This window comes from Pleurodeles waltl, chromosome 2_2 (genome assembly GCF_031143425.1).
Source record: "Pleurodeles waltl isolate 20211129_DDA chromosome 2_2, aPleWal1.hap1.20221129, whole genome shotgun sequence".
NCBI classification, from domain to species: Eukaryota; Metazoa; Chordata; class Amphibia; order Caudata; family Salamandridae; genus Pleurodeles; species Pleurodeles waltl.
The window spans coordinates 717,698,003-717,711,828 of NC_090439.1; the positions used below are offsets into that span (position 1 = coordinate 717,698,003).

Consider the following 13,826-nt stretch of genomic DNA (forward strand, 5'->3'; position numbering starts at 1 on the left):
AGGTCTGGGAGGGCAGTAGCCAATGGCTACTGTCCTTCAGGGTGGCAACACCCTCTTTGTGCCTCCTCCTTGAGGGGAGGGGGGCACATCCCTAATCCTATTGGGGGAATCCTCCAAAATCAAGATGGAGGATTTCTAAAGGCAGGGGTCACCTCAGCTCAGGACACCTTAGGGGCTGACCTGACTGGTGGGTGACTCCTCCTTGTTTTTCTCATTATCTCTCCTGGACTTGCCGCCAAAAGTGGGGGCTGTGTCCAGGGGGCGGGCATCTCCACTAGCTGGAGTGCCCTGGGGCATTCTAACTTGAAGCCTGAGCCTTTGAGGCTCACTGCTAGGTGTTACAGTTCCTGCAGGGGGGAGGTGTTAAGCACCTCCACCCAGAGCAGGCTTTTGTTTCTGTCCTCAGAGAGCACAAAGGCCCTCACCACATGGGGTCAGAAACTCGTCTCTCAGCAGCAGGCTGGCACAGACCAGTCAGTCCTGCACTGAACAATTGGGTAAAATACAGGGGGCATTTCTAAGATGCCCTCTGTGTGCATTTTGTAATAAATCCAACACTGGCATCAGTGTGGGTTTATTATTCTGAGAAGTTTGATACCAAACTTCCCAGTATTCGGTGTAGCCATTATGGAGCTGTGGAGTTCGTTTTTGACAGTCTCCCAGACCATATACTCTTATGGCTACCCTGCACTTACAATGTCCAAGGTTTTGCTTAGACACTGTAGGGGCATAGTGCTCATGCACCTATGCCCTCACCTGTGGTATAGTGCACCCTGCCTTAGGGCTGTAAGGCCTGCTAGAGGGGTGACTTAACTATGCCATAGACAGTGTGAGGTTGGCATGGCACCCTGAGAGGAGTGCCATGTCGACTTTGTCATTTTCTCCCCACCAGCACACACAAGCTGGCAGGCAGTGTGTCTGTGCTGAGTGAGGGGTCCCTAGGGTGGCATAAGACATGCTGCAGCCCTTAGAGACCTTCTCTGGCATCAGGGCCCTTGGTACCAGGGGTACCAGTTACAAGGGACTTACCTGGGTGCCAGGGTTGTGCCAATTGTGGAGACAGTGGTACATTTTAGGTGAAAGAACACTGGTGCTGGGGCCTGGTTAGCAGGGTCCCAGCACACTTCTCAGTCAAGTCAGCATCAGTATCAGGCAAAAAGTGGGGGGTAATTGCAACAGGGAGCCATTTCCTTACAATTATGATGGGCTGCATAGCTTGTTTATGAAAGAACATCTGTTAAGTAATTGTTTCAGTGACAAACTGCATCAGCATCTGGTAGACCTAGGTCCAATTTCTCCCCAAGAATTTGGAAAGAAGGCAGACCATTGGATCAAGTCTAGGGTGACCAAGACTTCCACAGGGGGTGACCAAAAGGAAGGGGTCACAAATCCTTCCCAGGAGAAGAGTGTTGAGACATCCAAGGGAAAAAGTAGAGAGTCCTCTACAGGGCTTCAAAAACCTGCTCAGGAGGGTGTGTCCAAAGCATATTCACAATCCTCATTTGTGTATAAGGGTAAAAACTTTGATCCCAAAAAGGCCTGGTGTCGCATCTGTACTCAGCATGGACACCATATTGGAGACAAGGCCTGTCCCAAGAAAAGTCCCACAACTACTACTCCAGTTAGCACTGGAATAACCAGTCTCCAGGTGGGATAAACAGTGTGCCCAGAGCAGATCAGGGTTCACACTGAAGCTACATCAGTCTCAGAGGGTGGGGTGGACCTACCCACACTTGCTGCCTGGCCGCCTAACATGCAAAAATACAGGCAGCAGCTCTTAATCAATGGGATTAGAGTAGATGCCCTGAGGGATACCGGTAACAGTGTCACTATGGTGACAGACAAACTGGTTTCCCCAGGACAATACCTGGCTGGACAGACATATCCAGTCACCAGTGCTGACAATCAGACTAAAGTCCATCCGATGGCAATGGTAACTTTAGAATGGGGAGGGGTCACTGGCCTGAAACAGGTGATAGTCTTTTCTGCAATCCCAGTAGAATGACTGCTTGGAAATTATCTGGAGTCCTCAGCATGGGCTGAGGTAGAATTCAAAACCCATGCAGCCATGCTGGGTATCCCTGAACTGGTGTGTGTCAAGACAAGGGAACAGTGCAGGGCTCAGGATGAAAAATAAGTTTTGGAGTCTAGAATAATGGTCCAATCTTCCAAGAGGAAAGGAAAGAAGACTGGGGAACCAGCTTCAACACAGCCCAAGAAACTGAACCTCTCTTCCCAGGAAGATGTTCTATCCCCTGAGGTAACGGAGTCCATGGAGCTGAGACCTTACCAGGTTGGGCTCTTGGGCCCAGGGGACCCTCAAGGGAACAGCTGTGCAAGGGGCAAGAAACTTGTCCCTCTCTTGAAGGCCTAAGACAGCAAGATTCCACTTCCATTGGTGGGGGTCCCCTTTGAAAGAGTGGGGAGTGGATATAGTGGGTCTACTTGAACCTCCCATAGCATCAGGGAACCAGTATATCCTTGTAGCAGTGGATCATGCTACTACATACCCTGAAGCAATTCCCCTTAGGTCCACTACTGCCCCTGCAGTAGCCAAAGCACTCATAGGTATTTTTACCAGAGTCAGATTTCCTAAGGAGGTGGTTTCTGGCAGAGGTACCATCTTCATGTAGGCGTACCTGAAACCTATGTGGAATGAGTGTGGGGTGACTTACAAATTCACCACACCATACCATCCACAAACCAGTGGCCTTGTTGAGAGATTGAAGGGCATGATCATGGGTCTCCCTGAAAAACTCAAAAGGAGATGGGATGTCCTCTTGCCATGCCTGCTTTTCGCCTACAGAGAGGTGCCTCAGAAGGGAGTATGGTTTTTCCCCTTTGAACTTCTGTTTGGCCATCCTGTTAGGGGACCACTGGCTCTTGTAAAAGAAGGCTGGGAGAGACCTCTCCATGAGCCTAAGCAAGATGTGGTGGACTATGTACTAGGCTTACGTTTCAGGATGGCAGAGTACATGGAAAAGGCAAGCAAAAAGCTTGAGGCCAGCCAACAGCTCCAGAAGATGTGGTATAACCAAAAGGCTGCTATGGTTGAGTTTCAGCCAGGGCATGAAGTCTGGGTTCTGGAACTTGTGGCTCCAAGGGCACTTCAGGACAGATCGAGTGGCCATTACCCAGTTCTTGAGAAAAAGTCAGGTCACCTACCTGGTTGACCTAGGCACTAGCAGGACCCCCAAGAGGGTGATCCATGTGAACCGCCTCAAACTCTTTCATGATAGGGCAGATGTAAACATATTAATGGTTACAGATGAGGACCAGGAAGCTAAGAGTGAACTTCTCCCTGATCTCCTCTCCACTGACCCGAAAGATGGCTCAGTAGATGGAGTGATCTATTCAGACACCCTCTCGGGCCAACAGCAGGCTGACTGCAGGCATATCCTCCAGCGGTTTGCTGAGCTCTTTTCATTAACCCCTGGTCAGGCACACCTGTGTACCCTTGATGTGGACACAGGAGACAGCATGCCTGTCAAAAACAAAATATTTAGACAGTCTGACCAAGTTAAGGAAAGCATCCAAGTGGAAGTCCACAAGATGCTGGAGTTGGGAGTGATTGAGCACTCTGACAGTCCCTGGGCTAGCCCAGTGGTCTTGGTCCCCAAACCGCACACAAAAAATGGCAAGAGAGAGATGAGGTTTTGTATGGACTACAGAGGGCTCAACTCTTTCACCAAGACAGATGCTCACCTCATCCCAAGGGCAGATGAGCTAATAGACAAATTAGGTGCTGCCAAATACTCAAGTACCTTTGAGTTGACAGCAGGGTAGTGACAAAAAAATGTCACCTTGAGCAAAAGAGAAAACAGCATTCTCTACACATGATGGGCACTGCCAGTTTACTGTGATGCCCTTTGGCTTAAAAGTGCCCCTTCCCTCTTCCAAAGGTTGGTGAATCAAGTCCTTGCTGGTTTGGAGTCCTTTAGTGCAGCTTATCTTGATGTTTTTGCTGTCTTCAGCTCCAGCTGGATCACCTGGTTTACCTGAAGAAGGTTTTGCAGGCCCTGCAAGCAGCAGGCCTCTCTATCAAGGCATCTACATGTCAGATAGGGCAGAGTACTGTGGTTTACTAGGGTCACCTTGTAGGTGGAGGCCAAGTTCAGCCACTTCAACCCAAGATCCAGACTATTCAGGACTGGGTAGCTCTAAAAACCCAGACTCAAGTCAGGGCATTCCTTGGTTTGACTGTGTACTATAGGAGGTTTGTGAAGGGATATGGATCAATAGTGACACCCCTCACAGTACTGACCTCCAAGAAAATGCCCAAGAAAGTGAACTGGACCGTGGACTGTCAAAAGGCCTTTGACACCCTGAAGCAAGCAATGTGTATAGTACCAGTTTTGAAAGCTCCTCTGAGCAGCTCATTTTGCAGACAGATGAACATGGGATAGGAGCAGTCCTGTCCCAAACAAATGATGATGGCCTTGACCAGCCTTTTGCTTTTATTAGCAGGAGGTTACTCCCCAGGGAGCAGCGTTGGAGTGCCATTGAGAGGGAAGCTTTTCCTGTGGTCTGGTCCCTGATGAAGTTGAGACCATACCTTTTTGGTACTCACTTCATAGTTCAAACTGACCACAGACCTCTCAGATGCCTAATGCAAATGAAAGGAGAAAACCCTAAATTGTTGAGGTGGTCCATATCCTTACAGGGAATGGACTTTGTAGTGGAACACAGACCTGGGACTGCCCATTCCAATGCGGATGGGCTTTCCAGGTTCTTCCACTTAGAAAATTAAGACTCTCTTGGGAAAGGTTAGTTTCATCCTCTTTCGTTTGGGGGGAGGGGGTTGTTTAAGAAAATGCCTCATTGGCATGGTTACCCCCTGACTTTTTGCCTTTTGCTGATGCCAAGTTATGATTGAAAGTGTGCTGGGGCCCTGCTAACCAGGCCCCAGAGTTCTTTCCCTAAACTGTACCTTTGCTTCCACAATTGGCACATCCCTGGCACTCAAGTAAGTCCCTTGTAAATGGTACCCTGGTACCGAGGGCCCTGATGCCAGGGAAGGTCTCTAAGGGCTGCAGCATGTCTTATGCCACCCTGGGACCCCTCACTCAGCACATGCACACTGTCTCAACAGTTTGTGTGTGCTGGTGGGGAGAAAATGACTAAGTTGACATGGCACTCCCCTCAGAGTGCCATGCCAACCTCACACTGCCTGTGGCATAGGTAGGTCACCCCTCTAGCAGGCCTACCAGCCCTAAGGCAGGGTGCACTATATCACAGGTGAGGGCGTATGTGCATGAGCACTATGCCCCTACAGTGTCTAAGCAAAACCGTAGACATTGTAAGTGCAGGGTAGCCATAAATGTATATGGTCTGGGAGTTTGTCAAACATGACAGTTTCATAATGGCTACACTGAAATCTGTGAAGTTTGGTATCCAACTTTCTCAGCACAATAAATGCACACTGATGCCAGTGTGGAATTTATTGTAAAATGCACCCAGAGGGCATCTTAGAGATGCCCCCTGAATACCAATCCGACTTCTCCCCCTGCAGGAACTGTAACACCTGGGCTCACCCCTTTTGTTACAGCTCCCCAGGGCATCCCAGCTAGTGGAGATGCCTGCCCCTCCGGCCACTGCCCCCACTTTTGGCGGCAAGGCTGGAGGAGATAATGAGAAAAACAAGGAAGAGTCACCCACCAGTCAGGACAGCCTCTAAGGTGTCCTGAGCTGAGGTGACCCCTGCCTTTAGAAACCCTCCATCTTAAGTTTGGAGGATTCCCCCAATAGGATTAGGGATGTGCCCCCCTCCCCTCGGGGAGGAGGCACAAAGAGGATGTAGCCACCCTCTGGGACAGTAGCCATTGGCTACTGCCCCCAGACCTAAACACACCCCTAAATTTAATATTTAGGGGCACACCAGAACCCAGGAAATCAGATTCCTGCAACCAGAAACAAGAAGGACTTCTGACCTGAAAGCCCTGAAGAGACTACGGAAGACGACAACTGCTTAGGCCCCAGCCCTACCGGCCTGTCTCCTGACTCTAAAAACTGCAACAGCGATGCATCCAACAGGGACCAGCGACCTCTGAAGCCTCAGAGGACGGCCCTGAACCTAAGGACCAAAACACTCCAGTGAGCAGCGGCTCTGTTCAACAAACAGCAACAATATTGCAACTTTTCTGCAACTTTCAAAGACCTCACTCTTCCCGCTGGAAGCGTGAGACTTCACCCTCTGCACCCGACGCCCCCGGCTCAAGATCCAATACTTACCTCCCCCAGAAACTGTTGATTTTTGCACTGTCTACTTTTATAATAGCCTATTGCCATTTTAACAAAAACTGTATATGTTATTGTTCTAATTCAAAGTTCCTAACTTACCTGTGTGGAGTACCTTGCATTTTATGTATTTACTTCAGATGGCATATGCGGGCTCTGCAGTGGGACCTGAAGTTCCAGTGGGCGCAGCATCAGGGGAATCTTTCCGACCTGATCCAGATCTCGGAGGGGACTGCAAAAGACCTGCAGTGGTGGCTTTTGAATCCGCATTGGGTCCACAGCAAATCCCTTCCCCAACCAGATCTCTCTATAGTGACAGATGTGTCACTTCTGGGTTGGGGTGGCCACATGGGAGAGGCAGAGATCAGAGGACTCTGGTCTCCAGTGGAGTCGGGGCTTCATGTCAGTCTGCTGGAGCTCCGGGCGATCAGGCTTGTGTTGAAAGCATTCCTTCCCTCTCTCAAAGGGAAAGTGGTGCAGGTGTTCACGGATAATACTACCGCCATGTGGTATTGCAACAAATAGGGCGCAGTAGAGTCCTGGACCCTTTGTCAGGAGGCACTACTCAGATGGACATGCCTGGAACATCAGGGCATTATCCTGATGGCTTGACATCTGGCGGGTTCCCTCAACGCCAGAGCGGTCGAACTCAGCCGTCGATGCACAGCCAATCACGAACGGCGTCTCCATCCGGAGGTGGCGCAAAGTCTCTTTCAGCAGTGGGGAGAGCCTTGGTTAGATCTGTTCGCCTCTGCAGAGAACGCGCAATGTCACCTTTTTTGCATGTTGGAGTTTCCAAGGTGGCACTTGCTCGGAGAGGCTTTTCGTCTCGAGTGGAACTCGGCCTCCTTTCCGTCTATGCCTCTTCTGACGAGAGTTCTCAAGAAAATCAGGAACGACCGGGCCCAAGTCATCTTGGTGGCTCCGGACTGGGTACGGAGAGAAGGTATCCAGAGCTATTGAGCATGTCCATCAATCCTCCACTCAGCCAGCCTCTTCGGGCGGATCTTCTGTCGCAGCAACAGGGGACGGTTCTTCACCCAAACCTGTTCAACCTCCGCCTTCATGCGTGGAGATTGAGTGGCAACAGTTGACGGCTTTTGCCCTTCCACCCGAAGTCTGCAATGTTATCTTGGCAGCCAGGCATCCATCTACTAAAACTGTATACGCCTGTCATTGGAATGAATTTGTGGCATGGTGTACCAACAAATCTGTTGATCCCCTTTCCGCCCCTTTATCCGATGTTCTTCTGTTGATTCTTTCTTTAGCCCAGTAGGGCTCTGCTTTGGGCACCCTTAAAGGGTATTTATCTGCCATTTCCACCTTTCTTAGGCTATCTGATCAGCCCTCACTCTTTAAATCTTGTACTTACTTATTTGATGTGTACCCCCTTTGAGCCTATGCGGCTCCTCACCTTCAAAGCTGTCTTTCTGGTCGCTATCACCCTTGCTCGTAGGGTGAGTGAGCTATAGGCCCTTTCCTCAAAGCCTCCATACTTATCTGTGCACCCCGACAAAGTTGTGTTGCTCACTAGGGCTTCCTTCCTAAGGTGGTTACACCCTTTCATGTAAGCCAATCCATCACTTTGCCTACTTTCTGTGCACCCGCACGTCCTTCCCATACGGAGGAGAGACTCCACCGTCTGGACCCAAAAAGAACGTTGGGGTTATCCCTCAATCGTACTAAAGATTTCCGGGTGGACGATCAACTCTTTGTTGGATATGTGGGTGCAAAAAAAGGGAAGGCGGTGCAAAAGCGTATCATCTCTCGATGGGTGCTTCTTTGCATCACAATGTGCTACGCTTTGGCCAAGAAGCAATCTCCTGAAGGCTTGCGTGCTCATTCCACCAGAGCAACTGCTGATTCCACTACATTAGCACGCAGAGTTCCTGTCCTGGATATCTGCCAGGCCGCTACATGGGCGTCCCTGCACACGTTTCCTAAGCACTAATGCCTGGACAGTCAGTCTGTCGTGACAGCTATTTTGGTCATTCGGTCCTACAGGACTTTCTAGTATGATCTTGGTTTGCAGCCCACCACCGAGGATAACATTGATTGGGTATCTATTCTGAGGTAAGGAATCTATAACTAGAAGTCTCTATCAGATGTACAAGTTACTTACCTTCGGTAACGAAATATCTGGTAGAGACATGTTGTAGTTGCAGATTCCTTACCGCCCACCCATCCTCCCCGCTTGCGAACTGATTTCTGGGGACAGGGATTCCCCCTTTCAGGTCCTTGGCTCTGGTGCACCAATCTCAGTATTCTTAGCGGCTCTGCGCTTTGGCGTGGAAAGTCATTAAAAGAAACTGACATCCCTGCGTGAGGGCGTTGTCTATATACTACTCCTGACGTCATCGCGGCGACCACAGTGCCCGTGGAGTCGACCGGCACCTAGGACCGACGAGCAAGGGTATTGCTCGAAGAAAAATCTCCGGATCCAGTCTGACGCCTGGGGGAAAATTCTAAGGAATCTGCAACTAGAATATGTCTCTACCAGATATTTTGTTACTGAAGGTAAGTAACTTGTACTTTAAGCCTTATAGGACTTCTGCAAACCAATGTCTCTAATAGAGTCTCAAAGGTGTGCTTCTGGTGTTTGAGTTTGGCGCACGTCTCCAAGTCCTTTGAGAAGTGTGCCCTTATGAACACGAAGCCAAGCTGTATTTTGCCAAGAAATGAAGGAAGTCTAAAAGTGTGGCTCCCTCATAAAGTCAATGGTGCATACCTCTTCTCACTCTCAAGGTTGTTCATTCGACAGATGGCCATCATAGTACAAGCCTTCCAGTATGTCAGAGTTGAAGCAGAAGCTCAAGAAGGCCCAATGGAATATGTCCTATTTTCTCCACACTCAACATGGGAAGTCACAATGATGTCAAGGTGCCTGGTGGCCTCATTCCTGGTCCCCCACTGAGGAACCGATCCTGCAGCTGATCCCAATGTACCCCAAGTTTCTGAGTCCATCAGTGATGTTACAACGAATTGAGACTTTTCGAGAGGCCTTGTTGCAAATTTTTGACTCTTTGGTACGGATTTGAATCTCAAAGATCAGTGGATTCCTCAGGTTACAGCGGTAGGTCTGCTCGTGTGCTTTGTGTTGCCTGTGCCTACTGAACCTGCCTCTCGGTCCACCTCTACACTGAAGCCGATTTCAGTCCAGCACCAAAATCCACACCAGTTCCTTTGACTTTAACGATGACACCAAAACTGACGTCACCTCTTCCCCTACTGAGGTCGCATCTGAAAGCCTTACTGATGCATGTGACCCTAGTCAGACTCAGAAGGAGCCATGGGTTTGCCTCATTGCTGCACTCCAACAACTCTTTAAACTCTGATCACAACCAACCATCGTTGGAGATGACAATGGAGATGAGTGCGCTATGATAAACGTTTGTACATTGACTTTGCAGGAGGCCAATGGGTTTGACACTTCATTGGACACTGGTTTCTGTTCTCCCACTGGATTACCAACAGAAAATCCAGAGATACTGGATTTGTAACTGCCATGTATGGGAGTGAAAACTAACATGCTAATAGAAGTTTTGAAACCATGTCAAACTTCATAACTCTTCCACTGAATGATGCTGACTGACACCCTCATGGGCACTTGGTGTAAGCTCTGTTTCTGTTCACCAGTGAACAGGCAGGTCGCCAGATGCAACAGACCAGCCCCAGGTCACCTCTATGTCTTGATACAGCAGCCAACAGCAGTTGGTGGTTCAAGCTTCCGCCAGTAGAGTGAACTTAATTTCTGTCCCCCCAAACTCCTCCTCATAGGTAGTCAAAAAGAATTGAGGCATTTGGGAAGCAGATGTTTTTCTCGGCCAGTCTGTCCCTCTGGACTGTCATTGCCAGATATAACCATGCTTTATGGGACATGACTATTGAGACCTGCCATCAGTTTCCTGGTAATTATGTAAGAAATCTCAGGACAATTTGCCTCAAACCATGCAAGATGATCATGACGCCACAAAGTACTTCATCTGCCCTGTGCTGAACACTAAATACTGCTTGGGCAGAGCAGTTTGCACTAGCATGGTGCTTCAGTGGCATGCTTGGATGAGATTCATTGGCTTCTCTAGGGCTGTGCAGGTCTCCTTGACAGACATGCTTTTCAATGAATCCCACTTGTTTGGCTACAAGACCGATTCAACCTTGGAATATTTTAAAGAAAGTTGGACCATGGCACGTTCTCTAGGCCTTTCTAACCCTCTAAGACAGTATCCTCAACTGTTTTGCCCCTTTCATGGCTACTCTAGGTTGGCATACCACCAATGCCAAGGCCATCCACCCCTCCAATAGGTACATTGGTGTTGTCAGGGAAGAGAGTCAAGCAGACAACGTCCTAGCCATCAGGGGCAACCAACTTCCCAGTTCCTCATCGTCATGGCAACAGATTCCAAATTGCTTTAGTTGTCCCTTAGTGGCACACTGACACCCTTTTGGGGGGGCGAGGATATATTTCCCCAAAGGATGGCAAAATATAACATATGAAAAGTGAGTCCTCTAGATTGTACATTAAGGCTATTGCCTGCAGTTCCACTTCCACCCGTCAGAGGAGCACATGTCCATCTTGCTCCATGATATGTAGGCGTTTTTTGGCCAAAGGCAATATCAAAAATTGTGCTGGCCCAGGAAATGCAAACTAGCTGTTACTCCAGCTATTTCCACACACTGAAGAAGGATGGGTTCATTTTTAATTTGCCGCTTCCCCTTCGGCCTCACCTGTGTCTCTCGGATGGTCATGAAGGTGATGGCATTAGTTGCAGTACATCTTAAGAGGTTGTAGATTCCAGTTTTCCACTGACTCGATGATTGGATTTTAAAAGTAGGCTCATCACACCTGGCCTTAAACCACCATGGTGAACATCCTAGCATAATTTCGGTTCACTATCAACATTCTGAGGTGACACCTGACTCCTCAGAAGCTCCCTATCATTGGAGCCATTCTGGATATGTACTGTTTCGGGCCTTCCTTCCACCACAATGAATCCAAGACAATCAGACTGTAATCCAGATGTTTCAGCCTATGTGTGGATCTCTGTGAAAGTGCATCTCCGGTTTCTGGGCCTCTTAGAATCCTATTAGTTAATGATTTAAGGTGACATATATGGGCTTTGCAGTGAAACCTGAAGTGTCAGTAGGTCCAGCACCAGCTAGATGCTGTCCAAGTCTTGAAGGAGACTGCAAAATGAGACTGTGGCTCAACCACAATAGAACCAGATAGACTCCTCTCCCTGCCTTACCTACAGCTGAAAGTGATGACAAGTGACTCACTGGGTTGGATAGATGGAGCTCAGAGGACCCTGGTCTCTGGTGGAGACTTGTCCCCACATCAACCTGTAGAGTAGCAGATCATTCACTTAGCGCTTAGTCTCCCTTCCATCCATCAAAGGAAAGCTGGTTCAGGTTCTCATGGACAACACCACCTCCGTGTTCTGCGATAAGCAGAGTGGCATCCTGTCCTTGGTCTTGTGCACTTCACCTCAGGAGCTGGCTGGAGCATCATGGCATTTCCCTGATTTTGAACCACTTAGTGTGGGATCTTTCAGTGCCAGGGCCCACAAACTAAGCCAGGATTTCCTGGCGGATCACAAATGGAGACTACCCCGAAGTGGCAAAGGGCATCCTCCAGCAAACGGCAAAAATCTGGCTAGGTTTTTTCACCACCCCAAGAACTTGCAGTGACAAAAAATGTATGTGCTGAAGTTTCTTAGAAGCCTGTCTCTTGGGGATGCATTCACAGGCCTCCAATGTGACTTTCCAGTGCTGCCCTTCCTGCCCTGTGTTCTGAAGAAGAGCAGGAACAATTGGGGTCAAGTCATCATATTGCCTCTTTCTTGGTTCCCTGGGGCAAAGAAGGCCAAGGCAGTGCAGTAAGGAACTCAATCAGGGTGGATAATCCTCTGCATTAAGATCTGTTAGGCAGAGGCAAAAAAGCAGCTCCATTGGGATTGCATGTCCATTCTAACTGAGGGAAGATTTTTACTATTGTGTTGGTTCATGGAATGCTTGTCCTGGATACCTGTCAGGCTGCTAGTGGGCTTCAGTGCGCATGTTCATGAAGCACTATTGCCTTGACAGTCCTGTCCATCTGGATGGCCATTTCGCCTGATTGCTCTCAGGACTTTACTTGAGCCATTCACAGACCCACCACCTGGGTAAGTACTGCTTTGGTATCTATTCTCGGAGGAATATGCAGGTAGAAGTATCCATCAGCAAAACAAAATCATTAACTTGTATAATGGCCTTTCTGGTGGATACTCTAACTGCAGATTCCTCACTGCCTCCCACCAACCCCTGCACCCCCAACGCCTATTCTGTGGCATGGACTCTTCTCCATCTAAAAAAGGTCCCATTCTAGAGGTCTGCACACTGGTCAAATCAATCTGCTGATAGGATCTGCATCTGAGGCCACAAAGAAGCCTTTGAAAGAAACTGATGGCAACTGCTCTGTTCATCACTTCCAGAGATAGAATGACATCTGTCGGCATGTAGGAGTACTGGTTTTGAGTTTTCCAGATCCAGTCTAAAGGCTGGGGAATATTCACAAGGTGAAGATTCTGCAGGTAAAGTATTCCTCAAAAGAGCGCTACCAAAGGTAAATATCTTCATTTAGTACATTAGAAAAATCTGGTGCTCTTTCAAGATGAATTTGAATGTTAGAGGAGAAGTTGTTGGACAGTTCACTTCATTAAAGTATCAGTAAATAATCTGGCTTTTCTTATGGCTAGTTCTTAGTATACTTTCAGTTGTGTTCTGCCTTAAATCTTTACCTATATTTCTAGGGTTCTCGTTTGCCAACAATTCTCCTTTTGCACGAGGCAAAGTCTTTGCTGAGCCCGCAACTGAACAACAGCTTCAGCAGCAAGAGTCGTACAAGGATTTTCTCCGTCTCCAGGTAAAGAGCACCTTCCTCAATTAAAATAAATGGTTCCAGTTACTGTTTATAAATAGGAAACACAATTGTAAACAAAATGTGTTAAAAATGATTCTTAAAAATGTCTGCTACCTAAACATTCAAATCCTCGGGTAAACATATGCAATATTACCACAGGATATTCACATATTTGTTTGAGACATGAAAGTCAAATCCAAATTTAGATCTAATTGACTATGAATCAGTGCTTTCCAAACTTTTTAGAACCACAACCATTGTTTTTGACCTTTTTGACCGACCTTGCTTTAATGGGCATGAGGCTGGTGACTTTTAATGCAACTGAGGCACTATGTGGTGGCGAACTGTCATTTACACACAGAACATTTTCCATTGAAATTGCCATTAAACTTGCACAGACATAGTTTTACTGATAAAAGCTATGTACCACGCAAATGATAATGGGTGGAAATCAGGGTTTCAGTGAATATTTATCATTTGTGCATTACCAAGTAGTGTCTTGATTTTATTTTATCATATTACAATATTTGTTTCAATCACACTTCAGGATTACAAAAAATATGTGTAGGAATTTGGCTCTGTATATACTATCTCAAAGTGAGAGATAGTGTGCCCAGAGTCCAGGGGTTCCCCTTGGAGGTTAATAGTGGCAAAATTAGATAATTCTAATGCTCTATTTTGTGGTAGTGTG

At 47.9% G+C, this 13,826-nt stretch overlaps 1 protein-coding gene across 2 annotated transcripts in view; it reads left to right on the forward strand.

Moving 5' to 3' along the window:
• Positions 1–13,826, forward strand: part of CSPP1 (centrosome and spindle pole associated protein 1) — a 976,424-nt gene that overhangs the window by 562,078 nt on the left and 400,520 nt on the right. For both annotated transcript variants that reach the window (XM_069220290.1, XM_069220291.1), the window contains one exon: positions 13,026–13,138. In XM_069220290.1, the coding sequence (XP_069076391.1) occupies positions 13,026–13,138 (113 nt within the window). The remainder of the gene's footprint in view (positions 1–13,025; positions 13,139–13,826) is intronic.